The sequence below is a fragment of the Mangifera indica genome, chromosome 17 (genome assembly GCF_011075055.1).
Source record: "Mangifera indica cultivar Alphonso chromosome 17, CATAS_Mindica_2.1, whole genome shotgun sequence".
Lineage (NCBI taxonomy): Eukaryota > Viridiplantae > Streptophyta > Magnoliopsida > Sapindales > Anacardiaceae > Mangifera > Mangifera indica.
In genome coordinates this window covers 1,540,635-1,565,496 of record NC_058153.1, presented here as the reverse complement: position 1 = coordinate 1,565,496, position 24,862 = coordinate 1,540,635, and the positions used below count along the sequence as shown (strand labels likewise).

At 36.7% G+C, this 24,862-nt stretch overlaps 4 protein-coding genes across 4 annotated transcripts; 2 read left to right on the top strand and 2 right to left on the bottom strand.

Moving 5' to 3' along the window:
- The first annotated feature begins 43 nt into the window (after positions 1-43).
- LOC123200691 (U-box domain-containing protein 35-like) lies at positions 44-3,372 on the top strand. The gene is made up of 7 exons (XM_044616024.1): positions 44-380; positions 458-570; positions 666-787; positions 927-1,126; positions 1,218-2,113; positions 2,197-2,948; positions 3,128-3,372. The coding sequence occupies exons 1-6, from the start codon at positions 179-181 to the stop codon at positions 2,944-2,946; spliced, it is 2,283 nt and encodes a 760-aa protein (XP_044471959.1). The 5' UTR covers positions 44-178; the 3' UTR covers positions 2,947-2,948; positions 3,128-3,372.
- Positions 3,373-3,808: 436 nt separating this feature from the next.
- LOC123200325 (DNA topoisomerase 1-like) lies at positions 3,809-15,700 on the bottom strand. The gene is made up of 22 exons (XM_044615476.1): positions 15,569-15,700; positions 14,914-15,465; positions 14,412-14,830; positions 13,451-14,105; positions 13,053-13,139; positions 12,499-12,545; positions 11,907-12,016; positions 11,706-11,806; positions 11,042-11,134; positions 10,742-10,825; positions 9,361-9,444; positions 8,681-8,749; positions 7,515-7,574; positions 6,800-6,871; positions 6,446-6,553; positions 6,245-6,321; positions 5,544-5,627; positions 5,070-5,184; positions 4,871-4,960; positions 4,703-4,768; positions 4,442-4,537; positions 3,809-4,247 (listed from the first exon to the last, which is right to left on the bottom strand). Exons 1-22 carry the CDS (start codon positions 15,653-15,655, stop codon positions 4,125-4,127), a joined length of 3,279 nt encoding a protein of 1,092 aa, XP_044471411.1. The 5' UTR covers positions 15,656-15,700; the 3' UTR covers positions 3,809-4,124.
- A 50-nt stretch (positions 15,701-15,750) lies between these two features.
- Positions 15,751-19,303, top strand: LOC123200326 (calcium homeostasis endoplasmic reticulum protein-like). The gene is made up of 3 exons (XM_044615477.1): positions 15,751-15,892; positions 16,255-17,277; positions 18,108-19,303. The coding sequence occupies exons 2-3, from the start codon at positions 16,271-16,273 to the stop codon at positions 19,108-19,110; spliced, it is 2,010 nt and encodes a 669-aa protein (XP_044471412.1). The 5' UTR covers positions 15,751-15,892; positions 16,255-16,270; the 3' UTR covers positions 19,111-19,303.
- Positions 19,304-20,170: 867 nt separating this feature from the next.
- Positions 20,171-24,292, bottom strand: LOC123200995 (aspartate--tRNA ligase 2, cytoplasmic-like). The gene is made up of 10 exons (XM_044616433.1): positions 23,635-24,292; positions 23,438-23,548; positions 23,157-23,270; positions 22,520-22,810; positions 22,318-22,428; positions 22,086-22,139; positions 21,788-21,867; positions 21,522-21,637; positions 20,779-20,893; positions 20,171-20,459 (listed from the first exon to the last, which is right to left on the bottom strand). Exons 1-10 carry the CDS (start codon positions 24,181-24,183, stop codon positions 20,333-20,335), a joined length of 1,668 nt encoding a protein of 555 aa, XP_044472368.1. The 5' UTR covers positions 24,184-24,292; the 3' UTR covers positions 20,171-20,332.
- Between the last annotated feature and the right edge of the window lie 570 nt (positions 24,293-24,862).

The window sequence follows — 24,862 nt, the reverse complement described above, 5'->3', positions numbered from 1 at the left end:
AATGGAGGCATGCATTAAGCTGTGGGTTAGCTAGGTTTTCATTCTTGTCTCTCTTTCACCTCTTGAGAGAGACAAGAAGCCTATGTGCATCAACAGCCATCAAATTCATATCTGAATCCAATCAAAGGGGTTGTACATTAATACAAGCATAGTAGTTTTCTGGGTTCAGAAGGAAGAGATGGCAAAAACTGCTATGCCGGAGAAGAAAGAAGCTCATGGTTTGGTAGCCGTTGCAATAGGCAAAGGCAAAGGCAGCCAAAATGCCATTAAGTGGGTTATTGATAATATCTTACACAAAGGAGACACAGTCATTCTCATTCATGTCAAGCTCCTCAAGTCATCTCCAGCACCTTCTATTTTGCCTTCTCTTTCAACACCCAGTATGTCACTCTGTCCCATACCATCTCAAACATTTTATTTATCCATTTTTTCTTAATGGGATTCAATATTGCTGCAGGGATTAAGCAAATTTCTGATACAAATGATGATGGTTCATTGGGATGTAAAGATCCTGATCCACAGACTAAGGAAATCTTCCTGACTTTTCGTTGTTTTTGCTCTAGAAAAGATGTAAGACATGTAACATCTACTTTTGCTTCATATTTTTCTTCCTTTCTTTCTATTTGTTACTTGCTATTACTCAACTTCTCCTGATTTACATACAGATAAATTGCAGAGATGTGGTGCTGGAGGACACTGATGTGTCAAAAGCTTTAATTGAATTCATTTCTCAGACTGCAATTGGGACTCTGGTTATTGGTGCCTCCTCCAATAGAGGCTTTCTAAGGTCAGTACTTCTGCTACCAATTTTTTTTGTTTATTTGGAACCCATCTGGCTATTCAACCATCTGAATGAATTGGATGATGCTAAACAAGGAATTTTAATGGTAAACTTCAGTAACTCTAGCAATGTTTTGTCTCAAAAGATTCAAGCAGACTGACACACCTGGTAACGTATCTAAGGGGGCACCGGATTTTTGCACAGTATTTGTGATTTCTAAAGGGAAGATTTCATCGATACGATCAGCCTCACGCCCCACCCCTTGTCTCTCTCCACTGCATAACCAATTACTTGCAAATCATGGAAGCATAAGACCACCTCAACCAGAGAGACAAAGTACAAGAGGTGCTGCTTCAATTGCCTGGTTTTGTTTAAGTTCAATGCAATTATAGACATTAATTGATGTAATGTTTGTCATGACTGGATGGATGATCAGCCTCTGGGCCACAATTGGAGGCACCGTCACGAAAATCATCTGAGGATTCAGATTTCTTCAGGTCTCCTTTTACTAGAAAAGGCTCAAATGGTAAATCATATGGTGAACTTCCTCAACCGGAGTCAGATATATCGTTTGTGAGCAGTGGAAGGCCGAGCATTGACCGCATATTTCCAGCAATCTATGATGGCTACAGCACAGGAGGGCGAACCCCTCCAAGGCTCTCTAATTATTCAGATATGGACAGCAACCAGAGTGTTGAATCAATTCACATTGGAAGAAGATCATTGGATTGCAACTCCCTGAGTGATTTCTCATCAGTCTCACAGGATTATGAGAGACTCTCATCGGCATCTCAAACAGCTGATGAAGTGGAAGCTGAGATGAGGAGGCTAAAGCTGGAACTCAAACGAACTATGGAAATGTACAACACTGCCTGCAAAGAAGCAATCACAGCTAAACAAAGGGCAAATGAACTCCAACGCTGGAAAATGGAAGAAGAACGGAGATTAGAAGAGGTGCGCCTCGCTGGGGAAGCTGCAATAGCCATGGCGGAAAGGGAGAGAGCCAAATCAAAAGCAGCCTTAGAAGCAGCAGAAGCTGCTCGAAGAATTGCAGAACTTGAAGCACAGAAAAGAATAAGCACTGAAATGAAAGCACAGAAACAAATAGAAGAAAAGAAGAGAGCACTAAATGCTCTGGCACTTACAGATACTAGATACAGAAAGTACTCCATCGATGAAATTGAAGCTGCAACAGAATTCTTCTCAAGCTCCCGCAAGATTGGAGAAGGAGGTTATGGGCCAGTATACGAGGGTAATCTGGACCATACACCTGTTGCAATCAAGGTTTTACGCCCAGATGCAGCTCAGGGAAGAGCCCAGTTTCAGCAAGAGGTAGCTGATACCGTGATACATAAACATGTCAAAAATTTCCTCATAATCATAACATAAATTGCCCATGTATGCAATATTTGCAGGTTGAAATATTGAGCAGCGTAAGACACCCTAACATGGTTCTCCTTCTGGGAGCCTGCCCAGAATATGGGTGTTTAGTTTATGAGTTTATGGCGAACGGAAGCTTAGAGGACCGCTTGTTCCGGCGGGGAAACACCCCAGCTCTGTCATGGCAGCTAAGATTTAAAATCGCCGCTGAAATTGGGACAGCCTTACTGTTTCTTCACCAGGCAAAACCTGAACCCCTTGTGCATCGCGACCTGAAACCAGCCAACATCTTGCTTGATCGCAACTTCGTAAGCAAGATCAGTGATGTTGGATTGGCCAGGCTCGTCCCACCTTCTGTGGCTGACAATGTGACACAGTATCGGATGACATCAACAGCAGGAACATTTTGCTATATAGATCCCGAGTATCAGCAAACTGGGATGCTTGGCACCAAGTCTGATATATACTCGCTTGGAATTATGTTTCTGCAACTGATAACAGCCAGGCCTCCAATGGGGTTGACGCACCATGTAGGACGAGCTATCGAGAAGGGCAGTTTCGAAGAGTTGTTGGACCCGGCTGTGCCCGACTGGCCTGTTGAAGAGGCACTGTCATTTGCTAAGTTGTCCCTTCAGTGTGCTGAGTTAAGGCGGAAAGACAGACCAGATCTTGGTAAAGTTGTTTTGCCAGAACTTAATAGATTGAGAGCATTTGCTGAAGAAACCTTGAACCCTCTGTTTGTTGGCGGCTCAGGCAACTCCCCTTCCAAAGCCAAGTCTCCATAGATGTAAGTTTATTTTATCTATTCTCATCTAGTAACAGATAATGTCATAATTTTAAGTATTAACTAAAAATTAAAATAATATATCATCCTTGTAATTAAATACTTAAAACTGATTGTACATGGCGTGATTGGTATATAAAACCTGACGCATTACTAACCGAGCCTCTTTGTTTCTTTTGCAGGAGTCTATCAGTGATCCTCAGCTTACACAATGCTCTGAATGATGAAAGCTCGTTAAACCTTTCGGCTTGATAAGGGTCAAAACAAGTTGGGAGAACGTTTAGATTTTGTAGTTAATTAAATTGACCATATGTTTCAAAAGGCTTTTTCGGTCCCAGCATGTATCAAGAGAGTTCAGAACATTCTTCAATTATATTCCTTACCATTTTATCCATATAAATACATGTCAATATACACATCGTCTAAATCATATGTTATTATATTAATTTGTATAAATAAATAAATATAAAATATTCGTATATTTAATTGTCCGTTTAATTAAGATACCGATAATATATTTTTCTTGCTTGGTACACAACCTATCGAACTTTTAACTTGGACCCAACAGTATGTAATCACAATCCATCGTAATCTTAACTTTAGGCTTTGCACCCACAAGCAATTTAATCAATCTTCGGTTATTATTTTCCAAATAGTTCAAGATGTATATGTTTAAACGACATCTCCCATCTGTTTTGTCCGGAATCTGTGGGTGTTACATTCACATTAAAATAGATAGACAAACTCCAAGTTCAATTATGGACACCCACTATCCTTATTTTGCAGCTTTTGACAGCCAGAAAAAACTACAAATCAAAGCTACTCAGTTTCTTTCTTATACTATACACAGCAATGCACAGAAATTATGAAGAGATTTAATGAAATTAACCAGTAATAAAAATCAAAGAATTTTCAGCCTGAATTACTTATGAGTACATCTCCTGGGTATAAGAAAATTGGTTGAGCCCTTGCATCATTGATAAATGGATATCAAAATAGAGATTAACTACAACAAATTTGGTCATTGCAGTGGCAGTTATACACACCTTATGGGCTCGAGTCATCAAAAAATCGTACGATGCCCAAGTGCACGTAGATTTTCTTCTATAAATTCACGATTTCAGCTGTGGATGCAATGTCAGAACACAGGCTCAATTGTGGGCAATCCTACTTACGAAGCTACATGGCCTCCAAGGGTTCTTCAACCTTCGGCTTACTCTTAGGTCGGCCACATACTCTTACATCTTTACTCGACAAAAGTTCCAATGCCCTCTCTAGAGTGATGTCCTTCACTTTCATATTCTGCACTCGTAATTCAAAAATGAAAAAAAAAAACCAAAATTATTGTAGGGAAAATCCATCAGTTTTTTTTTCCATTAATCACACTATAATTTGGTAACAATGCTTTGAACAACACATTCCAAAATTGATGAAGGTGAAGGTTTGGGTAGTTACAGAGAATCATAAAGATAACTTTTTTATTTTCAATTTTGTACCTTTGGAACGGAAGCTATAGTGCGTCGATGTCTAACAGAAAATCCAGCCTTTGCATGCTTTAATATAACTGGATGTCCATCCTTTGGATGGTTTCCCTAACAAATGATAACATAAATGAGTTTAAGAACAACCCAACACATACATAAACATAAATCAATATAGAGATTAACAAACGAAACCAGTTTTTTTTTTTTTAATCGGAAACAAAAAGAATATTACTAATAAAGACCACAGAAACAATCGCACAGGGATGAACTTACTAATGTCAAAGGGTAACGCAGCAGCTCCAGCGCGTCTTCAAGAGTAATAGAGTCCACATCCTTAATCTAAAAAAAGATATATCTCATCCAGTTTTACATTTGTTTAATGAATTACTATCAACAAAGTGGCAATACAAGCATTTGCAGTACTAAAAGAAACAGCCTTACATGGGAAGCAGTGGCCCTTTTGGGCAAATAACCCGTCCTATCTTCACCAAGCTGTACATAGAATCCATAAGGACCCTTCTTCAAAAGAACCTGAAAGAAATTATTTCCATCTTCAGTTTATTAAATTATGCAACTCATTCAAAGCAAGATAACAAATCACCAGTCCCATAGACAAAGAAGAGTAAAATTTGAAGCAAACCTTCTCATTTGAAACTGGATGAAGACCAATTAATTTTGGCTCATCAATGTTAGTGTTCTTTTGTGGAGCATCTTCTTCATCATCATCATCACCATATAGTGTCCTGGCTATATAACTGTAGACCAATGCAAATAATTCAAGTATTAACAGCAACTCAAATATATCATATGAGATTTGAATAATGAATTTTTCATGAAACTATCAGTATAACTTTCTTGACCAAAAATAGATCAATAAATATTTTACCAATAGCAACAGGTATATACAGTAAAAAATTGTCATATCAAGCGCACATTTACTGTAAAACTGATGTGCATGAAACATAAAATGGCACATAGCATGATGAACAACATGATATTAAGCAGAATTGGGGACACACGTGCAGAAGCAGAGAGAGAAAAAGATGGGAGCCACCATGATAATAATCAGAACTCATAATGCAAATAAGCTTATATCATATAGTTTGATACTTACTTGCATTTTGGGTGTTGATTACAGCCTATAAAATAGCCTGCACCAAATCTACTTACTTTAAAAATCAAAGTGCCTTCAGTGCAGCTGAAAAAGAGAGATTACACGAAGCAATTCAAAAGACTAATAATGATTAAAATAAGAGTATGCTACTATTACAAACTTGTTCTGACCAACTCATGTGAAAATTGGTAAATCACAATTATATAGGTGATGTGATAGTGCGGTAATTAACATGACAATGGCAGAACATTTGTTACATCAGTACTTTTGTATGAAATAGAGTTGAAAAGACATAAGTAGAAGGGGTCAAAATTTGATATGTATTATGAAATCATAATATGAGGGAGCACTATCTGATGTGATTCACAATTTCTTAAGGGAACAAGCACAAAATACAGACTCTGATCTTCAGAGTATCATGCCTTGCAAGACTAACTTTTTTACCAAGTCTCTTGAAGTTTAGGTCAAGAATCACTTAGTCAGTTATGGGAAGGAGAACAAGCATATATATCTGGGAGGAACTTAGCAGTTCAAGTAAGGGATGCATTCTCTAGGTTTAAAACCAAGATGCAATTATTCATTTGAGAAGTTTCTTTGTAACCATCCTAACAAACAGAAAGTATATTCTTCACAATGACATCTGTTCCAAGTTAATAACTGAATATCCCACAAAGAACAAAGAATTGGTAAAACATCAATACCCTGGACATTTCCTGTCTTTATTGGGGAGAGAAGCAAACAAAAAGTCCCCAAATGTTTTCTCCAACATCTTTTCCACCTGCAAAAACATTTAAAAATATCAATAATTATTAGAATTAAAGAGAGAGAGAGAGAGAGGAATCAGAAACATTCAACAGAAAAAGCAAACTCATGGGTTTACTGCAACAAGACCCCAACCATACTTGATGAATATGTACACTTTGAGCACGGGTACAATATGAACTGAATCTTGTCCAATAATCCCTAAGAAGGCCTTTCCATTCAGTTAAGCCAGCAGAAACATTATCAAGCTGAAAGCAAAATGTATAGATGCAGAAAGGTCATCAGCAAGCGGTAGAAAAGAAAGTGATCCATAGTTTATAGGCATATAAGCAACCTACAATTGCGACAATACATAATATCATATTTCAACACAACTATTTATCAGAAAGAAAAAAAAACCATTAAACTATAGCAGCAGAAGCAACCACTATTTAAAGCATAATAAATTGAAAATACTATTAAGTAACAACTAAAAAAACATTTCATTAACATACTTCAGTCTCCATATCAGCAGTAAAACTGTAGTCTGTCACCTCCGAGAAATAGTGAGAGAGAAATGCTGACACCTACAGATCAGCCCAAAACAAGCATAATATACCCACTTATCCATACCAAAAAGTGACAAGTATATATGAGGTCAAAGAAGAAAACAGAGCAAAAGATAGGAACCATACAAGCATAACTATTTTTCAGGGATGATACATCAAACACAAAACAAGTAACAGGTGTCATGTTGATGTACAACAGAAAGGCAGAAAAACTTGAGAGAACTACCATAAAAAACATAAGTAAGCCCGGTCAGCTCATTTGACAGGGCAACAAATAAAGCTCCAATTTTTATTGAGATAGAAATGGATTTGTCCATACTTGGGCAAATGCAAGTTCCCAAGGTAAATTCCTAATTGCATCAACTGTGAGCTTTGCAATTGACTTCTTTCAAAGTAACTACAACAGATATGCCCCTTCCATAGCAGGGAAAATGAGTCCTACCCACAATATGCAAGTGATTTTTAGCAGTTTCAAGCAATATTAATTTCATCACGTGTAGCATTTCAACATTAAGAAATTAAACATGCAATATGCATCTACTATAAATGTCATTCCAGGGTCTTGATATATGCATTTAACAACACGAGTTTCATATTGTGAACTATTTAATCAGTTAACAATAGTAATAATAACAGACGAATTTGCAAGGCCAGGACATACCATGCGACCACGAAATTCAGGATACAACACACGGCTTTTCACTGTCACATATTTTCTATCCTGGAAAAGAGAAGAAGGTGCCAGGAAATAATGTTGTGTCAAACCAAATAGCTATACAAATACAATCCAAAAAAAATGCCACAATGTTCAATAACAGTATTTATTATTAGTTTAATATTTATTTTGAACAATAACATAAAATCAACTTATTGTGATCAGGCAAACTTTTGGTAACTACTGAAAGCAAAGCACTGTCAGTGCCAAAAATTGACTCTTCTTCTGTGTGATAGCTGCCAATGAACTTTTTATTAGCACAATTGTGAGCAAGGGAAACAAAGCAGATCAAGAGACGTTTTTAATGTGGTGGTTTAGAATAGGCATTCGAGCAGTAAGTACTGGTTGTATTGTCTGAAGAAAGCGAAAAGTGAAAAAGATCATTTTTCTCAAATTTCTACTTCATTAATATATCAGCAAGTGGTTTCTGAAGGGTCTACCATCCATAAAATGCAGTAAAATCACAAAAAATATCAAAGCCAAAAATAAGAAGGAAAAAAAAAACCTAAAGGAGAATAAATGCACCTTCAAGAATTTATAGTGAACATTGCTCACTGTTCACCAGATAGTCCATATTCCTAACATACATTCCAAACGCTTCTGTTTCTTCATCTTTGATGAATTAGATCTAAGTCACATATAATTTCTTTTAACTCTAAACAACAACACACACACACACACACACATTTTCTTTCTATAACAATAAACAAAATATTGTTGTCTCCTCATTTTCTAGCCAAGGGAATGCCTCATTCCCAAGGTCCTGTCCAGAAAAACCTTATAACCAACATTTCTTCCCCAGTCTTAAGAATCTCCAGCACAATAAACCCTAAAATCAGCCTTAATCTTTCCTGTATGTGCTTTCTTTATCGACTGTTGAAGTTCAGATGCATATTACTGAACATAATTTATGTCAAAACTTTTAAAAATATGCATATGAAATGGCCATCAGACTAAATCACTCAAGCCAACCTTAGATGTGAATGGACAGCCCAGTTGATTTGCAACATTTTGAGTTATTAAACACAAAAATTCACCCTCTTTATATAAAGACAATCAGTAATGGAAATGATATAGGTTTGAAATTTAATCCTTTTAACATCATAACTTACCTGTAAAACTTTTAATATAGATGCATATGTGGAAGGTCTTCCAATTCCAAGCTCTTCCAGCTTCCTAACCTGTAACATGCAACAACACCAAACATGAGAGAAAAGATAACATGGAACAGCACCACAGAAGCAATTAAAGCACATTTTGTCTATCATCTAGCTCCTCAGTGCATGCATACAAGATATTATAGATAAGCCTAAAACAATTGCGGGGGAAATCAATATTCAAAACCAATAGCTGGAAGGATCACTCTCCTTTTCTAACAATTTTCACATGCTTACTCAATTATTATATATAGTTTCTTGAAGATAAGCAATTGAAACAGATGAACATTCAAATGCTGCAGAAAATCAATTGATTCATAATCAAGGAATTATCTAATTTTACAATCCAGTAATATTTGTGGATTTACATATATATGCTATCTATGAATTTGATTAGAAGTTTAGCTTAAGGTCATTCTTAATCAGTTTAGGCCTCAATAAAGTTATTATGAATTTGGATTACATACTCATGCTATCTACGGATTTGGATTTAGATACTTATGTTATCTATGTGTTCAAACTTTCAGCACAAACACAATTTCTTTTTATTTAGTTAAATTTTTAGCATCATCTGCCACAGCTTATTTGCAGGAGGAAGAAAGTTCCACATCATAACAAAATTTGTATTAATGTACCAGAGACCCCTCTGAGTAGCGTGGTGGAGGCTGGGTATGATGCTGCTTAAGTTCCACTTGAGCAAGAGACAATGGCTCCCCTGACTAAAAGAATAAAAAATGTATGTGAGAAGACCATTTGTAGCACAGACAAAATTCGACAACAAAATCAAAAGCTGATTTATGAAATAAAACCTCAAATTGAAAGCAGTTATATTGGTACCAAAATCTAGTGGCATCTAAGGCTGGATCTGAGCTGAATCAAACTCACGGTACTCGAGTTCGGCTCAGCTTGAGAGGAGTTGAGCTCAAACTTAGGCATTAGCTTGCCGAGCTCCCCTCAAACAAGTTCAAGATCAACTTGCTTGGGAAGAGTCAAGCCGAGCCTATGCTTGGTTTAGTATTATAGCCGAATAAAAAACAACTAAAATAGTGTTGTTTTGATGCATATTAATCAAAACAATATTATTTTAGTCAATTCAAATCGAATTTTTTCAAGCTAGTGAGCTTAGTAAGTAGAACACCCCTCATACTTGAGTTTGAGTTCGAGCAAGCTCAACTCGAATGTAGCCCTAGTCTAAACCAGGCCGATTAGTAATTAAAAATTGAATGTTCTATAAGGATCTATTCATAATAAAAATAAAAATGATACCTCCAAATCAATTAAGAAAAGAAAAAGGAACAAGATATATCTAAATGAAGTCAACTAGAGGGTAGTATGATAGATTCCTCAGGTTTGTAAATAAAATTTAGAAAGGAGTTATTGGATTATTATTTGAACTGCATCAAATGAGAGTAATCTCCCAGGAGCTACACCAGGAGGAATTCAAAGGTGTTGCACCTTCCAAGACAAGGCTTCTCTGTTTACAATAGTTTTTTCCCAGGATAATCCAAATCCCCCTAAACCCTACCTTTTATTCACTCCTAACCCTGATCTCCTTGGTTCTAATTTTAATCTTATTCTAACTCTAATCTCTAATTCCAATTTAAATTGTAATCGTAATTGCAGTATGGGCAGAAAATGGAATATCATGAAAGTAAAATACATCAACAAGAAGTTGAAATAGTTTTTCTATAAAAACAACAACAATCATATTTGTCACTTTTATGTAGATTGAAAGTGATTCAATGGAGGTTATCCTTGTCTCCAATCCTTACTATTTTGTCCCTTGGTCTTTTGTTATTATTTGGCTGAAATGCCATTTTCAGATGAAAGAGAAACAGATATGTTATACTCATATTTATCAGGTCGGGGGGAGGACAATTTCAAAAAAATGGTGTCATCTCCTGATAATAGTGTTTATGATGTCTGCTATGACCAGGGAGTATCTATTTATATTTCTTCATGATTAATTTCCTAGTGGTTGAATTTGTCAAAAGCAAAAGAAATAAAAATTGCTACCTCCAGTGAATTGAGAATTCCGAAAGCTTCTTCACGATCATTCCCTTCATTTTCCTTATTTCTGATAGCTCCAGCACTAACATCCTAGATAAATCATAAAAATTTGAAAAATGCTCACATGAAAACATGAAACTGAGCGCCAAATTAAACTAAAGCACCAAAGCAAGCACTGCAACTCTATCAACAAGGGCAAACAAAGTCAGACCTTTATTATATCCTTCAGAAGCTGGAAACAGTGAAAGAGATAGTAAAATGTAAAAGTGAACAAAAGATTATACTCCTATCAAGAATAGATTATACCTCATAAACTGCTTGGGATCCACGAAATTCTACTTTTGAGCATGAAGAACGGAAAACAATGGACTCACTAGCATCACCAATATCCAGTTGTATCTGCTTAGATCAGAAAATGTTAGACAGAACAAGTAATTGCAATAGTAATATATGAAGACAAGATGATTATGAAAGAAGAGAATAGCACAAACATAACAAAAAAGTTTAATATTAAATGTACCCGTGGAAGTAAAACAATAGCACAGATGGATATTTGAGATGCAATCACAACAAAAGGTAACGATAAAGAGAATTCTGGTGCCAGTTAAATTTTAATTTATTTTTTTATAAGACACAAAAGACTTCACTAAAATCAATATATATTTACATCAGCATAATGGAATATCAAATCATAAGTTTCTTTTCATGTTTAAATATAATGCTGGAGGACACACACAAGAAGTTAAAGTTGATGCAAACGAAAATGAGCACAGTTCTCAATATCAATACACACCAAAAAAAAAAAAAAAACCCTCAATTTGTAGTGGATACCAGGTCTACTGTTGTCAGACTCTTTTAGAGATGTAGATAAACAATGCTGCTAATTTTACTTTGATTTTTTCTCACTTAATTGAGAAGAAGTATTAATGCACAAGCAAGTAATAATACTGAAAAATATTCACATGCTAACCTGCCCAATGGTTGCAGGTTCCATCTGACATGCCATTGTCCGACACCAAATGAGAGTGAACAACTTCAAGGAATCTTCATCTAGAATTCCAGTGAGCATAGCTAAGAACCAATAGGAAAGGGAAAAAATATATCAGTAATTTGTTGTTAGAGTTCACCAAAAGATTAAATTGTTCAAAATCTCCAAAAACTATTTAAGTACCAGGTAACCTCCGCATATCAGTGGGCCTAATAGCTTCATGAGCCTCTTGAGCATTCTTCACCTTTTTAAAATATATTCGAGGATTTTTTGATGCATAATCTGATCCATACCTGAGAAAACAAACTGAATCCTTTTAAACAAGAGAAGAAAAGACCAAGCCCTCAAACAACTTCTTTTCCTCCTGAATACTTCACATCAAACATGCAGGGACTACTATTTCCATGCAACCCCACTACTTCAACTCTTACGGTTAACCTTGTAAAAGGTATCCAGCGAAGAATCAAGAATATGATACCCCAAACCCAAGCCTCATGATAAGAAAGTATCCATTGGTTTCATGGAAAAAGAATAGTTAATAAAACTGGTAAACTCCCTAAAAATTTTCACAAATATCATCAAAGAGGGAAAATTGAAACAGAAGGAATAATCTAAGCCGGTAAACATTTTGGACAGATAAGGATCTCCCCAGGAGGTCCTGCAGATAGCATCAAAGAGGGAACAGATATTGATGCACAAGCAATCAACCGAGCATACACAGCAAATCAATTAAAAATTTTAAGAAAAGATCATGAAGTGAACAACCAAATATCACCTTTCGATGATCAAAGAGCGGATATCCTTAACAACTTCATCAGAGATCTAAGAGAAAAATAAAAAGAAGTGCTATTAGAAATCCCAAAGAAATGATGAGTATTATCACTTAAAAATTTGTTACTTCTCACAGATCAGTTAATAAAGAGTCAAGCAAATTAAATTGAAGCATAAGAAGAAAATTGAAAATGTGTCAAACAAAAGTTAGAAAAAAGCCATTACATCATCAAACATTTAATAAGTTGAATCATGAAGCTTAGGTTATCCACCTAATGGACACAATCTGAATAAAAAATGTTTTCCACTCAATGCATACAACAAACCTGTATAACAAAGAGAAATTAAGTAACAGTCACTTTATTTTATTTTATTTTAACTTTCCTAACAATAATGACCAGCAGTTCAGTAACATTCAGAAATCATTAAACAGAGATCACACATATAGAAGCAACCTTTTTTTACTTGAACCTAGCAACTATTAGGCATTCAGGCTAGAAGATGCTGCATAGTAACAAGCACCTAGTAAAAACTATCTGAAGACAAAGAGATACCCACATGCAGTCCATCCGTTCTCATGTAAGTTATTAGACCAGCAGCCTTCCCCTCTGATAACTGAACCCCTTCATAAAGTTTTTGTGCAAGCTGCACTCATAGGATTATCAAATTTCAATGACAAAACAAACAATGGATCTCCAGTGAAGCATATAAGAGCATGCATAGAAAATACAAATTAAGTGTCATTAGATGAATAACAACAATTTTGATAACACAAAAGATAAAAGGTGATGACAACTGCTATGATACTGTATCAAAATGACATCATTAGCAGTTACAGATCAATAACAGATTGCTGAAGGCAGTGACTAAGACAGACATATCAAGTTTTAATTTTATAGGGAAAAATATTATTAAGTTCAGAAGATGTAAGATCAATATTCAGAAATCTTCCAAACCTTCATTGTATAAGATGCTGAAAAATGCAATTTGTTAGCCGCGTCCTGCTGAAGAGTTGATGTTATATATGGTGTGGGCGGATTTTTCCTCATTGTGCTTTTCTTAGAGCTGATCACTCGAAAATTTGTTGAATTTATCTTTAGTTCAATATCCTTTGCCTCTGTGTGAGAGCCAATTGAGTACTGATTTAACTTTTTTGATTTGAAATGGGTAAGGTGAGCTGGAAAAGAAAAGGTGTCTGCTGAAGAATTTGACTCTTTTTTGTTCAACTCAACCTCAACAGTCCAATATTCTTGTGGTTTAAATCCATCAATTTCCATTTCTCTGTCACATATAAGAGACAGGGCAGCAGACTGGACTCGCCCAGCTGACTGGCAACCAGGTAGTTTCCTCCACAATAACGGCGAAATGTTAAATCCAATTAAATAATCAAGAGCTCGCCGGGCAAGATAAGCATGAACCAAATTTACATCAACTTCTCTTGGAGCTTGCAAGGCACTTTTGATGGATGCTTCAGTTATTTCATGAAAAACAACCCTTGCTATAGTAATATTTTCACATAAATCACCCTGTTGATGCAACATCTCAATGATGTGCCAAGCAATTGCCTCTCCTTCACGATCAGGATCTGAGGCAAGAATAATACTTTCTGCTCTGATGTCCAAGTCACACAATATAAGAAAATTCAGAAAAATTATGACAGAACTTTAAAATTAATTTAACAACCTAAACAGACTAGACTCAAGAGTGTTAACATACTATATCTAAAGTAATACACGTGAAGTTGATAAAAGGCCAAACCAAACACCTCTTACCAAAAAAAGAAAATTTTACCACAATTATATACTCAACATACATCATAACATTTATTTAAAACAAAGTAGAGACATTTCTGTAGCATCATAAATACTGCTTGCTATTGATTGATTGGAAATAATAAAAAATAATAATACAACATACCTATTCAAAGCCACCTTGATGCTTTTAAGATGAGTCCAGGCAGCAGACGGGACCTCCCATACCATACTGAAGTCCTCATCAGGACGCACAGATCCCGACCTTGCAGCCAAGTCCCTGACATGACCATAGCTGGGCAAGACTTCAAACATATCACCAAGGTATCCCTGAATAATCTTTGCTTTTGTAACAGACTCAACCACCACAACAGATTTCCCGGGAGGGGGATATAGCGGCTTTAGCTTGTTTTGTCCTTGATGCTTAGTTATGACTACATTCTCCGGTTTCTGTTTCTGCAAAGCAGCATTAGCTGCCTTGGAAGATTTCCCCTTTCTGCTAGAATTCGCCATTTTCTTCTTGGGCTGCTGTTTTGCTGAAACAGAACTATCAAGGGCTTCTACAGGGGTGACCCCAGTTGAAGCCTTCACAAAAAGTGAAATGTCAGTAAAAGTATTTGGAGAGAAAGAAACTATCTCCGTTATTCAACAAAATTAGAACTGCTAACCTTTGAAGCCTGGGTGGGTCTCTTTTCCACAGTAGCTTCTTCCGAAACAGTACCAGCAGAAAGTTGTTCCTTGTTTTTCTTGCTTCTGGAGGGTCGCTTTGTTTTCTTATCAACTTTAATTTTTTGCTTCACTCCTTGCTTGGAATGTCCAACCAACTGGTCACTTGCTGAAGTCACGACATTAACATCCTCGGACAACAACTTGCTGGAATTTGTAATTTTATTCTTATTTGGAGAAGCCAACACCTCAGAATGTTTCCAATTTTTTTTTAATTTGAAGGGGAAGCTATCTCCACTCTTTTTTTGACTTGGTAAGCGAGAAAAGTAGCTATTAGCAAAGGATGAAGAATTGGGTGAAGTCAAACTGATTCCACAGTCTAAAGGCCCATAACTGAAAATATTTCTAGAATTAAAGCGGAAGGCATTGGGTTGGCCTCTAAGATGATAACTATGGGTGTTGTTTGAGCATTTGAGCAGACAACATTTATTGTATTTATTTCCAACACCAAACGAAGGAAATGGCAAGCGAGTGTGAAAAGTCCTGTACTGCAACTGTAAAAACAATCCAATGAAATGGCAACCTTTTAAATGTTGGGAATGTAATTGACATGAGAAAGTAATGAAATTTGAAGAAAGCAAAACGGGAAGAACTTACGGTGGCCATTAAGGGGCGGAGAAGAAAAGCTGAGCAAGCTGAAGTAGCTGAGGATACCAAAGCCAAACTGCTCATTGCCAATCTCATTCCGTCAACATCTTCAATTTTGCCTTTATTTGTACAGAGCAAGCGTTTGGGGAACTTGGTGAAGAGGGTTTACGGCAGGGTTTCTGACCAACTCTTTGGGTCCATTCGGGCCCAATCGTTATAAAACCCGCCCGAAACCCATATTACCCGAACCCAGTCGGGTACTAAATAGAATCGAGTTAAGTTCAGATAGTAGGACTGCTATTGTTGTTGGTAAGATGCTCGTTCTTCGTTGAGGTATGTAAATGATTCTCCTTCTCACTGCTGTATCATTTCACACTTAGGGTTTCGTTTCAAATTTTCAAAATTTACTCCATTTTCTTGGTCACATGAAACTTCTATTATCTGTTTATATGTGTATATATGAGATACGACATAGCTTAAATACTGACTGACTTTCTATATAACAAAGTACAGCATGAATTTTTCGGCATTTGAGTGTTTCTTGAAGAAAGCCGAGGAATATTAATAATTGTATAGCTTTTATTAGAATAATTCGACGGACTTAATGGCTGTGCTGATTTATATAGTTATGGATGGTATTGGATCTTAAAAGGGTTTTTTTCCGAAGTCTTCTTGTATGTTCTTTGTTCTTGTAGGATCTGAGAAGTTGTTATGGACCGTCCTCCTCATGATTATGCTGCAGCATCTGCAATAGCATATGCTCAACAGCAACGACCAGTCTGTAATATGCAGCAGCAGCAGCAACAGTTTGGATATCTTCCACATCAGCCGTTACCACCATCAGTGATCCCTCCTCCCTTCCTTCCTCCTCTTCCTATCCAACAGTTCCCTTACCTTCCTCACATGCAACAGCAACAACAACTCCATCCCCATCCGCATCTTCTTCATCTTCAACAGCAACAGCAGCAACCCCCTGCCCCCCCATTCCCTTCACATTTATCCCCTCACTTGGTTCCTTCACCTTTCCATAGCCTGTATGATACTCCTCCACCCCCAGCTCCTCCCCCATCTGATCCTGACCTACAAAAGCGTATAGACAAACTTGTTGAGTATGCTACTAAGAATGGTCCAGAATTTGAAGCCATGATCCGTGAAAAGCAACAAGATAATCCTGCATACAGTTTCCTCTTTGGTGGTGAGGGTCATGGGTATTATCGTTACAAACTTTGGTTATCTACTCATCCCCCAGGTGGCCCTTTTAATCATCCATTCCCGCCCACTTTGGTACCTGGTATGCATCCTCCACCAAACCCTATGATGAATCCTTCTCTTACTACTCCTCCTATGAATGCTGGGGGCAATTCAGCTTCAATGATGGGTGCTTCTCAGATGCACCAACCTCCTTTTCCACCATTCTATGAACAGCAGCACCATCAGCATCCTAAGCCTTTTGTGGGTCATGGTCGGCCAGATTATGAACCTCCCTTTAAGGGTCTTTCTGGTCCACTTCCTTCTGATGTTGCCATGGAGCTTAACAATGTGCTTATTAATCTAAATGGTACCAAAGAGTCAATTAAAAGTGCCAAGACTTGGTTTATGCAGAGGTCCCCATTTGCACCAGCTCTGGCTGCAGCACTCGGAGACAGGGTGCTTTCTGTTGATGATTCTGAGAGGCAACTTCATATAATTTACCTTGCCAATGACATTCTTTTTGACAGGTATTTTTCCAGTTATTTGCTAATACACTGCCATTTACACTTAATTTTGATAGCTTAACCATATCTTAACTTGGCAGTTTGTTGGGCATTTATTGATGCTTTGTTCATCTGCATTGTTTCCCTTTGGTCTTAATTTCCTTAGGCTGTTTGATGATGGTTCTCTCACAACGTTTTCTTATCATTCTCTCATTAGATTCAATTTGTTTATCAGTTTCCACTGGGAATGCCTTTCTTCTAATGTAAATTTAATCTAGTTTTTATTTTTATAGGTTTGTGCTTAGAAACTTTCCCTTATGGTAGGTTTTTACCTTGTTTCATGGCCTTCCATCCTGAAGAAACCTTAAACCATTGGTTGATTGATATGAACAAAATCATACAAAATAAAATTAAAGGTCCCACAAAGTAACAAAGTTATTGATAATCTTGTAGAGTAATACTTCTAGTTTAGCTGCCCATTAATCATCTAGAAACTTCTTTATCCTCTTTAAGGTCGGCGGATTAGCTTTAAATTTAATACATAATCAAGGAATAAAACATTGAATAGCAAATTAGGTTATTGAACCTCAAAGTATGATATTACATTATCATGGGCAGCACCAGTCTGACTAATTTTGTGAACACAGCGGTGTTTTCTTTGGCTTCTGATTTCCATCAAGTGTTTACAGGACAGGGTTTTATAGTTACTGTGATACAAACACCCTAGAGTTTTCTCATTGCGTTGCTTCCAGAATGTTTTTTATTAGTTTTCAGCTTCCAACATGCGATGTGTTTCTTAATGGTAGGGTTGATTTCCTGTTGATATTCCTATGTCTTTATTCCTTGATTTGCAGTTTGCAACGGAGGACCAACCCACGTGAACTTGATAATGAAGCCCTTGCTTTTAGACCTGTATTGGGTTCCATGCTTGCAAGGATTTACCACAACCCTCAGAATAAAGAGGAAAATCAGTCACGTTTAGAGAAAATCTTACAGTTCTGGGCTTCCAAGGAAGTTTTTGATCAAGATGTTATTTATGCACTTGAGGGTGAGATGATAGGTGGACCATTGGCTAATTCTTTTTCAGGTCCTGTGAAAGAAATGTCTGCTGCTTCAGGAGATCCCCAAACAACAAACCATATTGCTCCACAGTGGCAGCCTGATGGTAGAAGTTCTGTTCCAAATGTTCTAGACCATGACCATCCTGATAAGCAAGTGCCACCTTTGGTGACAGCACCCCTAGCTAACCAGCAATTTCTTCCAACTCCTGTTCCGACTGGTGCTCTTCCAGGGTCCATGTCCTTAAATTCTTCAGTTCAACCATTGAACCAATCAGCTGCTGGCACCGGTGAAAAGTTGCCTCCATATCCTTTATTTCCACCAGGTCTTATTCCGGGGATGGTCAGAAAGATGCAGATAGGTAGCGGTGTGCCCTACTCTCCCATGAGTCCTCTGGACATCCCAACAGTTATACCTCCATCCAATGTATCTCCATCTGAGGTTCTAGAAAGAGTTTCAAAGTTCTTTAAAGAGATTGGAGAGGTTAATCCTTCTGAAGGTCCATTGAAATCTGATTCAGGAGACGAAGAATATGAGTATGAGAGAGAGCCTCCTATTCGCAAGGGAGGGGCTTGCATCCCTCCACCACCAAATCTGCAGGTAGACCCAGAAACAGGAACGTACGCTGATGGAAGTGTTGAGCGGATGCCTGGATCCAGTAGCTCAGGAAGATTAGGACTTGGAGCAACTGCTAACCCAAACGAGGCAAGTCAATATGATGACGTTTATACTTCCTATAGGAAACAGAGAAGCACCACCTATCATTCATCCATGAGCGCGAGAGCTACTTCGAGGTGAAAACCCTTACAAGTTCTGAATCTGCTTTTTATTTTCTTTTCTTTTTCTTTCCCTCTTCGTTGTTCCCAGTGTTCAATCATGTTGGTTCAAAAACTCTTTAGGAGTGTATTTACTTTGATATATGAAGTAACTGGCTGATTTGATTAGCAAAAATTATTGCAGCAGATTAATAACTGATCGGAAATTTTTATCATTGAACTGTTAAAATTTGATCTTACATACATCGGAAATGAAACCATATTTGCATGGCATATATTACAAACGGATAGTAATTCTTACTTTCGGTACAGTCCAAAAGTGCACAAGCATGCTATAGAACAGAAAAAATTATGGTAGCCCAAAATACAATTGCAATCTGCAGTTTTAGTGTAGCTTATGGTGATTGCTCCAGGGAAATAATCCGAAACATGCTGCTGACTCAGAAGCAAAACTTGATTCTCCGTAAATGGGTACAGCTTGGGTTATTAATTCTACCACTTGCCTTTGTGTAAGGGCTGTAAACGAGCCAAGCTCAACTTAATTATTGTTGAATCAAGTTTGAATTTGTTGTTACTTAACTCACAAACTCACAGATTGACTCAATATAAGTAAAAATTAATCAATAAATATATAAATTATAAATTTTATTATAAATTATAAAATTTAATTGTAACACCTCAAACCAAACTCACGTCAAGTTTGAGCTAGCAATACCCAAGTTTGTCGAGTTTGAATTCAAAAACTAGATAAACTCCATTGAACCAAGCAATACTCATCGGGCGCTTGGCTAGACTCATCTGCAGCCCTAATTTAGGGCACAGGAATTACTAAAAATATATTAGTTATCCTGAGGTAGGCTAATGAAGGAGGACTTAAGAAGCAAGCTAAGTTTTTCAGAATGCCCTTGATGGTAAAACTGTCATAAGGGAAACCTCTGAACAATTGGCTAAAAAATCCCATCCCATGTAGCAACTTTGACTTCTACCATTTTTTAATCTTATTAGCACGCACTAAATTTCTTTCATCAGCACCAAATGAACTGATGATACATAGCAAGCATACATAAAAGTTTGCCACTGAATTTAGAATGCAGAAAGGTTGCATGTATTGATAAATAGAGCAAATGAAACAATCATCTCTTCATAAAATTGTGCATCAAGTTGCATTTTCAGCCACAAATTCTCAAACAAAAATAGGCCATGTTGCAGTAGAACAAGGCATAAATCACCTCCCAGCAGCAGCATCATGGAGTGATCCTCAGCGGGTCGCGAGGGTACAGTGATGTTTTACGAATATTATTAAGACCACAGAAGAGCATAACCACACGCTCCAGTCCAACTCCTAACCCACCGTGTGGAGGTGCACCATATCTGAAAAAGACCATTAATAAATTAGATTGACAGTTTAATGAAAAGTAAATTGACATTTGTGCAATTAAGCACTCGGGGTACCACGAATACCCTAACAAAGATATGATTAACAGGCTGACACAATGCATTTGTAATAATCAACAAAGTTTATTAACATCAACTGGCTTTTTGATGGGCTCATTAATCTAACTTCACTGACCAAAATCAGATTCATTCTTGTTCCTATAGGGATTAGAGGACACAGATTTAACCAATGTGTGCCCTTCACATTCACAGCATTCAAAACCAAGATCAATTGAAGATTTCAAAGGACCTATACCTGAAAGAATCAATATATGTTGATATTGTCCCAACATCGATCCCACATGCCTGTGCACGCTCTGCTAAGAATTCTGGTACATGAATACGCTGAGCTCCTGAAATTATCTCCTCGCCTAAAGGACAAAGGACATATCCACAAATTCCAATCAAGCATACAATCACAAGATATAATCACACAAACAAGTGAAAGACATGTACTAAAATGAATATAATAATAAATAGAAAGTCCTTAAGGCTTAAGCACAAGAATAACAAGTAGCAGAATGAATGCACCAAAATATTAAGCTTGAAAGTATAACCACATTGCAATTCCATATAAATTAGATGGGTCTACACGAGAAAAAAACTGAATCTTTTTTTCTTTTCAAAGATCAATTTACTACCTTCTTTTCAATAATATACCAAGTGTTTATAAAATTACGCCACTTAATATTGAATAAATTTAATCACCCTTTATGTCCATCTCATAAAAGAGCAATTCATTGGCAGCACAAAATTTTCAGCAATCATAATTGAAAATCATAAGTGCAAAAGTAAATTTCATAAGAGACACTATAATTATCAGTTGGACATGGGAACAATCATGAAAATTATTAAACTTAAGAGACAACAAAATCTGTACTAAGATAAGAAAAATGCTATTTTTAGGTGCCATAAAAACTGATTTTATGATACATAAATAGATAAATATCCAGATAGAAGTTAACAAAATTATTCAAGATATTCATCTTCATCTATTACCTCTAATAAAGACGTCAAATGAGTTGCTGTAAAGAGGATTATCATGGCAGGGCATGGTATAGAATGGCCTAACAGCCAAAGGATATCGGTGAAGTATATAGAACTCTGTGTCATACCTATAATCAAAAATAAAATTGAAATCAATCATGTACGATAAATATTCACAACAGAAAATTCAAGAGTTTGAGATTGCTAATAAGTGACAAGGAAAAAACGAAAGAGATAAAATGTATAGGCAAGATAAAAGTGAGGAAACATTGAATTACTTCTCCAAAACTAGCTGACCCAATTTCCTCTCTGCTTCTGTGCTTAAGTCCCCAAGAGGATCAATCTCTACACCAGCATCCTAAAACAATCATGATTGATGAAAATGCATCACAAGTCCATAGTTTAGAATTGGAAAAATCAAAAAATAAAGTAAATACACAGAAACTACTTTTGATCATCCTGGAAATTATTTCTGTACACCAGGTGCTCTAGTGCCAGCCAAATCATCTATGTAATGACATGATAAATAAGAGAAACCTTTTTAATGGTGAAACAACAGAGAAAAGGTTATCTTACCTTGAGCATTTGAACCCCTTCTTCAAATGTAAGCCGAAGAGTCTTTGGTTTGTACTGAATCATTTCGCAAATGCCAAATATAAGATTCAAGACAATAAATATTTCAAAGTGAGGTAACTTCAATATTCTAGATATCTATGATATAACAACAGAGAGTATAATGATGTATTTTTGTATTACATTATAACAACACAATTTCAAGCATTTATAAAATTTCCAGAAAAAACATTACCTTCAAAGGTTCAAATGGGTACTGCTTCCCTACAGCTTCCAGCTCTTTCTTGCACTTATCATTCAAAGTGTCAAACATTGTAACAAATAGGTGGTCCACAAGCTCCATCACCTGCAAAAACAAACTAAAGTACTTAGAAAATTTGAAGGATTTGTATATTCAGGCCCTCAGACAATCAAACAACAAAAGAATCCAATTCTACCTCAGAATAATGTTTCTTAATCTCCATCTCAACATCAAGACCAGTAAATTCACATAGATGTCTATGAGTGAAAGAATTCTCTGCTCTAAAAACAGGACCAATCTCGAAAACCCGCCCAAAATCTCCACAGATTGACATTTGCTTGTGAAGTTGAGGAGACTGAGCCAGGCAGGCAGCTTGGCCTTTGTAGTCCAACTTAAAAACAGCAGAACCACCTTCACTTGAGCCTGCTATCAATTTAGGGGTGTGGATCTCAACAAAACCCTCAGACAGCAAGAATTGTCTAAATATCTGTGCATAGATTAAAAAAAATAAAACTTTAAAAACCAGAAATGACGAGCTCAAAAATACAGTGAAAGCAATAAGTTGGAAAAAATGCACTAAAATCCCGCGAGCAATCAATTGGGTTAAAGCAGAAACATCAAGTTATTTTGCCACATTCAAAATGTCATATACTTCTTGATTTGCACCTTAAACTAAATGGACTTGCGCAAACCATTTCATCCTAATTATAGTTTTACTCCAAAAGATTTCATATACTTTTTCAACAAAAATGATGCTTAGAGTGAGGAAAATGACAATGACCCAATTATTGATTAACAAAAATCAAACAAAATTAGCAGAAAGAAAAACCTACAGCTCCAACGTGACTCTGGATGCGGAATATCCCCTGATTAGCTGGTGTCCGCACGTCAAGAACCCTATAGTTCAATCGTGTATCTTGATTAACACGAACAAGCTGCTCTCCTTCCTGCACCCTCCAAATGGTTAATAAATACATGAAGGGCACAAATAAACTTATGATTATACACAGTATGAACCTCCAATCTACAGATCATCAAAATTTGCTCAATGCATTTAAAAGTTATAGTTTAAGATAGAGATTCAACCAAAAACAATAAAGAGGCTTTATGGTACCTTCAAAGCTTTTTCAATTTCAGCTTCACTTCGAGCAGCGTCCTCGATATTAATGGGTAGAGTTGGCATAGCTTTGTTAACACAATATAATTTCCTGACTTGAACCTCCACCTGCAATAATTAAATTTTAAAAATTAGCTTGGGAACGGAAATTTAAAGTTGATCAAAGACATTATTGACACTAGAACAGAAAGAACCTGTTGCGTTGCTCCCTTGATAGCAACCCCAGGGACGGAGACTGCGCCAATGATATCAACGATAGACTCACGGCTCAATGAAGCAACGTACTTGACCATCTGCCTGCTGATGTAATCAGGATTAAGAGTAACGACACATTGCACGGTGAAACCTCTCTCTCGGACCACGAGAAATGTGAGCTTTCCGCTGACAGGTCGTGTGGTGTGGACACGGCCACGTATGAGTACCTCTTGGTCCTTCAATGAGTCGGTCAATGAGCCAACCTCAGTCCAGTTTTTGCCGTACACTGCGGCGCTCCACTTCCCAGCTTCAGGATTGTCAACAGACTGAAGCTCATCGAGAGGGACGTCGCCATAGTTGTTGGCAAGTGGACCCTCGTCTTCGACGGCAAGCGAAGACATGGCAGAGGAGGCAGCAGCTTCTTGGCGGCGGCGCAATTTTTCTAGCTTGGCGGCTTCCTTTTTGGCAGCTTTCTTGCTGACGGACTTGGTTGAGTCTTCATCTTCAGGTACGGAGGGTGATGCAGGGATTTCAGATTCGGACGACATTAAACCCTAGATTTGCTCAGAGAGAGGGACAAAGCTGCTTAATTTTGACGATCAGCGAAAGCCCAATATATACAATTCAAATATTCTATGCTTGAGCTAATGAAAATTCACTTGGGAAATATGGTTTTTTTTTTTTTTTTTATATGACATTTCTTTAAATTCCAGTTATATTAGCTATTAATATTTATAAATTTGGTGTAAAATCTAAAAATTAACTATATTAAATAATTCTGCATTATTACCAGTAACGATCATAATTACATAATTATATATTATTATTGATAGTATATAATATACATTTATAAAAAAATCATATTATCTTTATACAAATTGGGGGTAATTGGATTCACTCTTTTAATAAATCAAAATATATGATAAAACTAATAACTTTATCCTATAATATGAGTGCATATAAAACTAATTTTTAATAAAATAATATAAAAAATGTTGCAAGTGCAATTCAAAAAGTTAGTTTATAACATTTAACATCCAAGTTAAACCATCATCGAAGGCTGCAAAGTAAAAAGTCTTTTATAAAAAAAGTGCAAGCAAATGTCATTAAGGAAGGTGTTCCGAATAGAAGATGGAGCCTTTCACAATGTTATGTGGAATATTGACGCAAGCAAGTGAATCTATGAGTGTTTGTGAGTGGAGTAGTGCATGAGGTGTGCACCATTTT

Bases quoted from the DNA above. Each gene is read 5' to 3' on its own strand.
- LOC123200326 (XM_044615477.1), top strand. From the start codon at position 16,271: ATGGACCGTCCTCCTCATGATTATGCTGCAGCATCTGCAATAGCATAT. The intron at 17,278-18,107 runs GTATTTTTCCAG...CTTGATTTGCAG, and splicing joins AATGACATTCTTTTTGACAG to TTTGCAACGGAGGACCAACC.
- LOC123200325 (XM_044615476.1), bottom strand. From the start codon at position 15,655: ATGAGATTGGCAATGAGCAGTTTGGCTTTGGTATCCTCAGCTACTTCA. The intron at 12,546-13,052 runs GTGGGTATCTCT...TTTTTCTCTTAG, and splicing joins TGAGAACGGATGGACTGCAT to ATCTCTGATGAAGTTGTTAA. The intron at 10,826-11,041 runs GTATAATCTATT...TGATTTATCTAG, and splicing joins GATCCCAAGCAGTTTATGAG to GATGTTAGTGCTGGAGCTAT.
- LOC123200691 (XM_044616024.1), top strand. From the start codon at position 179: ATGGCAAAAACTGCTATGCCGGAGAAGAAAGAAGCTCATGGTTTGGTA. The intron at 788-926 runs GTCAGTACTTCT...TTGTCTCAAAAG, and splicing joins TCCAATAGAGGCTTTCTAAG to ATTCAAGCAGACTGACACAC. The intron at 1,127-1,217 runs GTGCTGCTTCAA...ATGGATGATCAG, and splicing joins AGAGAGACAAAGTACAAGAG to CCTCTGGGCCACAATTGGAG.
- LOC123200995 (XM_044616433.1), bottom strand. From the start codon at position 24,183: ATGTCGTCCGAATCTGAAATCCCTGCATCACCCTCCGTACCTGAAGAT. The intron at 22,429-22,519 runs GTAGAATTGGAT...TTGTTTTTGCAG, and splicing joins TTAAGAAACATTATTCTGAG to GTGATGGAGCTTGTGGACCA. The intron at 20,894-21,521 runs GTAATAGATGAA...TTTGTCCTTTAG, and splicing joins ATTTGACGTCTTTATTAGAG to GCGAGGAGATAATTTCAGGA.